General features: G+C 38.7%; 1 protein-coding gene across 4 annotated transcripts in view; it reads left to right on the plus strand.

The window, feature by feature from the left end:
• Nucleotides 1-6,050, plus strand: part of ROBO1 (roundabout guidance receptor 1) — a 1,129,598-nt gene that overhangs the window by 1,009,394 nt on the left and 114,154 nt on the right. For all 4 annotated transcript variants that reach the window (XM_019528741.1, XM_019528738.1, XM_019528739.1 and 1 more), the window contains 2 exons: nt 2,270-2,408; nt 3,765-3,892. In XM_019528741.1, the coding sequence (XP_019384286.1) occupies nt 2,270-2,408; nt 3,765-3,892 (267 nt within the window). The remainder of the gene's footprint in view (nt 1-2,269; nt 2,409-3,764; nt 3,893-6,050) is intronic.

The following is a 6,050-nucleotide window of genomic DNA, read 5'->3' on the forward strand; positions in this document are numbered from 1 at the left end:
AGGGAGTGGCTGCCTGGCTCTTCAGGCTCAGCAAACACAGCAATGGAAAATTGCTGACAGGGATCCAGAGCAAGGAGGACATAGTAAGAGGTGTTCAGGCCCCAGCCCTCCCTCACTACCCAATGTGTTTTCCTCCTGTGTCCAGCCTCCCAACAAGTCAGGTCTAATCCCAGCCAGCAGTACCATCTTACTGTGTCTTCTACTATTGCACACAAGGCAGCAATCCCTTTTGAACCTTGCAGATTTGAGCTTGATATCCCAAGGGTCAGGTCAGCCTGTATCCAGACCTCTTCCATGAATGTCACTTGAATGGAGTGAGGGACCTAATAAACACCTTCCAAAGCATTCTACCATCAACTTGTAACCTACTGTTTCTGACAGCAAGAAGGTGTTTCTGAAGCTGCTCAAAGTGTGACCCACCACCTCTCCTGTCCGAGGGGTCTTTGAGTCTGAAATTCCTGCCCCTCTCCCCGCTGCGTCCCTCTGAAGAGGGGACAGGTAATGGATCAAAGCTAGGATGATCATTGAAATGATTAAGTCTCACATGTATACCAACCCCTCTAGTCATCCTGGCAGAAAAACAAAAAGCACTAATGGAATAAGGCTGATAAATTTTGGAAAAGTCTGATTCAGAGAATTCCTCTAAAAAGAAGTTCAAGAGGGGAAATGTTAAATCTGTTCCCCACAGACAACATAAATCTGTAGAGTGAAACAGAGGATGTTTCTCTTTGTTTTCCACCCCTACTCATGTTTTATGGAATAAATTCTTGATGCTGATGCCCTTGCTCACCTTCATGGACAGATGGTTCTAAACACTGGTTTTCTGGCTCACCCTCTCTGAATACAGTATGGCAGATCAATACAGAAAAATACCAGGTCACAACCACCAAGGATATGAGGCAAGAGTGTATTTAGCATTTTGAGAGTACTGTAGAATCTGTCTACACTAGTAAAGCTATAGTTATATATCTCTCCTCACATACCCTGACAAGGTGAAATGGTTGGCACAGAGACATTCTGCCAAATATAAAGGACAGGGAAAGTCTCAGGTTATTGTGTTCTAACTACTGGGTTGTCATCTCCATCCACCAGGAGATTGTATTACAGAAGATCTAAAGAATGCTTATCTCCAGACTCAGACGGCTTCTTAGGTACACAATTTACATCTAGGTGATTAGGATACAATATTTCAGATGCATAGAAGTATAAAAGTAAAGCTACCTTTTTCAGTATCAAAGCTGATTTCCTCAGAGCTTCACTGGCAACAAGATCATATGTCTTATATAAAGAAACACTGTAAAGCCAACATCTGATTCACTGTTCATGTCTTTTCCAAATTCTGCGCATTCAACATCTGTAATCACTTGAGGCTATCTGCAGGTGGCAGGTGCTCTTTACTGTAGTAGCTCAGTAATTGTTAGGAAAGAATACCCTTTTGCACTTGTACTTAACTGTATAAAAAAACCTTGAGGGGTAAGTGAAAATTTTAGTGGTAACAGCTCAGTAGGGTTGTTCTTCTACACCATCTGTTTCTTAGGATGAGCTGCCCCAAAGCTCTACCTCTGTAGAATTTACATGTGGTCAGCATAACTCTGTGACAGCAGTGACTTCTGTGGACAGGAGTTATAAAAAAAATATATATCTTTTTTTCTGTGAGCTGGTCCTCACTGCAAGTCTCCCCACTGCAAGACTTGAAATGTTTGTAAAACACAAGTTACTACTGATTACAGTACATGTTTCTAACGAAGATGCTATGGTAATTTTAAGTAATCCCAGAGTTCATGATAATCTCAGAGATGCTGATGAAGCAATACTTAATTTGGGCTTCCATCTGAGTTACAACTTTATAGCAGTGTCATTGGTTCTGGACCCTGGTTTGTGTTGCAAGAGAGAAACAGATATCACAGCCAGGGCTAGCTATAATTTTTGTCATACATCCTGCAGTTCTTGAACCAAAAATTGACCAAATTGTACACAAGCACCCCAAGAAACACAGGTCAGTCAGATACCCCCAGAAGCTGTGGCCTTTATCGCTGGTCTCCAGCCATTCTTCTCACTGCTGTCAGACCTCCTTTTGGCTGCACTCTTGCCCTCTAAATATGTGCCAGAAGAAAAGTGGCAGACTGTCCCTCAGGAGATTCATCTCACTGCTCTCTGCTGACTGATTACTGCTCAGGCAATTCAGTATACTAAACAAAGGAGATGGCTCTTAAGGGCATGGGGGATTTGCATGTAGTTCTAATCCAATTTTCATTTTCTTTCCTTGTAGAAAGACCATCTTTTGTGAAGAGACCCAGTAACTTAGCAGTAACTGTGGAAGACAGTGCAGAGTTTAAGTGCGAGGCACGAGGTGACCCTGTACCTACAGTAAGATGGCGAAAAGATGATGGGGAATTACCAAAAGCAAGGTGCAGTATATTTTGCTCCCTTTTGGATGAGATAAAATGCAATATACTTTTGATAAGTGATCTGTCATCTAACAGATCCACTCCTGTGAAGGCGGCCTTTAAGATCTAACAAGATTTTTCTTAGTTACATAATCCTCCGCTTATAGTTGTAATTCTTTTTTATATAAAAACTTAGAACTAGATCAGACAAAGTTCCTTATATTCTAACATAAAAAATTCACAAAGGTACCATGCTCAATCAATAATGTATGATGCACATTAATTCCATACTCAACGAACTTTCTGTAATTATCAAAACTACTGGAAAATGTATAATACATAATAAAATTAGGTTATAGCACCTAAATGGGTTAATGGAATTGCAATTAATGAAAAATGCAGCCTGTTAATTCATGGACTGCTCTTGAGGGATGTGCTCTCTTGTTATCAAGTCTGCTGTTCGTGTCTTTTCTGTCATTCCTCTATTGCAGAGGCAGAAAGTAAATCTGTCTTGTAAAAAGGAAATACATTTTATGAGGGATTCTTTCTCCATTTTGTTTAAACCATCAGTTTAAAATTGGTTAGGTTTTTTTTCCCCGAAAAGGAAACACTATAACACTTGGCTCCATTTGTGTTCTACATCCCAGACTTGTTTCCTATTAATTCAGTGTATAACTTCACTAAAAACCCATTTAGTTTTTCCTGCAAATTTTATGCATGAATTTTTTATTTTCTTTGAAAAGAAACACATTAATTACATTAAGTCAGGATGAGAAAAAGGTGATGAAATCAGGACAAGCATGAGGCTACGTTCTTCCTTTTAAAAATAGTGTATGAATCGTTATTCCTTGTAACTTTCTAAGATGCTGATCGGTTACTTCATAAGAACAGTGTAGCTCTCTTAACCTTTTTTTACCCTTATATTTTCTTATGCTACATGTATTTTTTCCATCTCCGTACATTCAAATGAAGAAAAGTGTGAAGAATACTACCTTTTTTCAGAAATCTGATTAACTATACCCCCAAAATACATATTTAAAAAAGCAGGTTAAAATGTTACCAACTTTACATGGGTGAAACTCCAGTAATGTCAATTGAGAAAGTATTGATTTTCAAATTATTACTAAAATGGCAGCTAGACGGATGGATATATATCCATCTATCTGTGTACTTATGTGTATGAAGAAATGCTTGAAACATGCACCTTGCATTCATAATATAAAAGTAAGCATTTCAAAGCATCTCATGTATATAGAAGAAAATAGATTTTGTATTTTAAAGCAAGAGGTACCTATACTTACATTTCATATGCTGTAGAATTTCATGTGTTAATTTTACTCATACAGTCATGTTTGTTTCCTATTACATGTATTTAAGATATGAAATACGTGATGATCACACCTTGAAAATCCGGAAAGTTATGGCAGGAGACATGGGGTCTTATACCTGTGTTGCAGAAAATATGGTTGGAAAAGCTGAAGCATCAGCAACGCTAACAGTTCAAGGCAAGAATGGTTCTTTTTATAGTAGTTAATGCCAGAAAAAGCAAAAGAATGGATTTTCTAGGCAATGGCATTATTAAAATTGTCGATAATATTTAACATGTATTAAAAAATAGAGAAAATAATTTTGGTTTAATTATTTGAATCCTGTTACATGACTAAAGTGTTTCAAGCATAATACTGTATTTTGTTTTGTTTTTTCACAAGTATGGCAAGAGTTAAGTATAATGCTGGGAAAGGGAAGTGAATGCATTTAGAACTCAGTGTGATTAGAAACATGTTACTTCTAATCTTTGGATTTAAAAGCTGAGTAGGCAGGAGAGCCCCTTTCCCTTTGCACTTACCACATCAAATTTTTTAACTGGAAAAAGAACTAACTTCAAGTATCTGTTCCATTTTTATTTAAAGTAGTAAAGCTGATATTTCAATATTCTCAAATAGTAAAATTAGTTACAGCATACTGCATTTTGCAACTAAAATTACAAATCCATACAATATAGACATTAATACTATTCAGTACACTAAATCAAATCATCAGCATTTTCCAATGTTTTTCACATGAAAAATCCATGAAAATACAGTGCAGCAATACTGTTTCTTTGTATGATAAAAATTCAGTGGAACTCAGTGAACTAATATGTGTAAAAATTCTTCATTGCCTTTATATACACAATCCAGATGTTCGCTATTCAGATAATCCCTCTCTTCCTTTCCTGGCTAGCAGGCAGGCAATGATGTCATACTGATGCTTTTTTCCTAAACTAATGTCTCTGATCTTCCTTCTGTCCTTTCCTCTGTTCAGCAGAAATTAGTCATTATGGTATTCTGGGAAATATGGTCCTAAAAGTATTTTATTGGGTAACAACCTTCCCTTCTCCCCCCCCCCCTTTTTATTTACACATTTATTGTGATTGTGGAGGCCTTGCTCATAAACTGCTTAGCTTGTTCCAGTGGCTGGCACTATAAAATACATTTGGTGTTGTTGGTATCTGTGGCTGTTAGGAAAAATAAGGAGGTACTTCCTTTTAGAAGTTCTCATAAAAACAAGCCCTTTGACCTGTTTTATCTTTTTTTGCCTATTGTGATGCTTACTATGGAAATTACCATGTTCACACAAATGCGAGGGTTTGAGGCAGTTTTTTTTTTTTAAACCAGTCAGCATAAGGAAAAAAGCCCCTCATTTTATAATCCCTTACAAGGAAAGCATATTAAATATATCGTCTGTCATTAAACTGCTGCCAAAAGTAATGAAAGCCAATAATGAAGTTCATTAAATGTAGCCAGGGCTGTCCACAACTATAAGACACATGGTCAATATTGGGCAAACACATTGGGAACTTACCACAAAGACAGGTTAGTGCAGCCCATCCGCATAAGACATATGGTAGTGCCCATTGCATTCGTTCCCTTTCAGTGCTGATTCCTTTTTCAGGTCATGGTGAGCCACTACACTGAATACATTCTGACTTCCTCTTCACTCACTCCCACCTTTTCTTTCCTGTTTCCAATTATTCTTGCTTTCTTATTCTTGCCTTAAATGACTGGCAAATATCTGAATAAGATGGGGGCCCAAACAGTTCACATATGTTGCTCCCTCCCTCAGCCTGTTATATTTGATGATTAGTGTGACCCTGTCCTCCATGACGTAGCGACAAACCAGGTTGCCCTGCACCTCATCTGCATATACATTTTTGGAGGATCCTAGGACTCATGACAAAAACACCCAGTTCCAATCATGAGTGGGAGTGCTACTTAGCACAGGGTTCCTTTGTTGGGGGAGGGGGGGTATGTGGAATACATGCACATACTAAGCAGTACTGAGCTGTGGGTTCACCATAGCTTGTAATACTGTTGACTCTGCTGGGGCCCAATCCAATAAACTATATAGTAAATCATGACTCTTGGCTTTGGACTGATATCATGCAGTCTTACCTCAATTCTAGGCAAGCTGTTTGAGAAAATTATTCAGGCACACATCCACAAGGGGTCAGCTGGGGACTTCATGACACCCACACAGTCAAATGGGTCGCAAACTGGCTGGAGGCCCGCACCCAGAGGGTGGTAGTGGATGGGTCCTTCTCTCAACCTGGAAGGACGTGGGCAGTGGGGTTCCGCAGGGCTCGGTCCTCGGGCCCGCACTGTTCAACATCTTCATCAGTGA

The sequence above is a fragment of the Crocodylus porosus genome, unplaced genomic scaffold (genome assembly GCF_001723895.1).
Source record: "Crocodylus porosus isolate Cpor-Errol unplaced genomic scaffold, CroPor_comp1, whole genome shotgun sequence".
Lineage (NCBI taxonomy): Eukaryota > Metazoa > Chordata > Crocodylia > Crocodylidae > Crocodylus > Crocodylus porosus.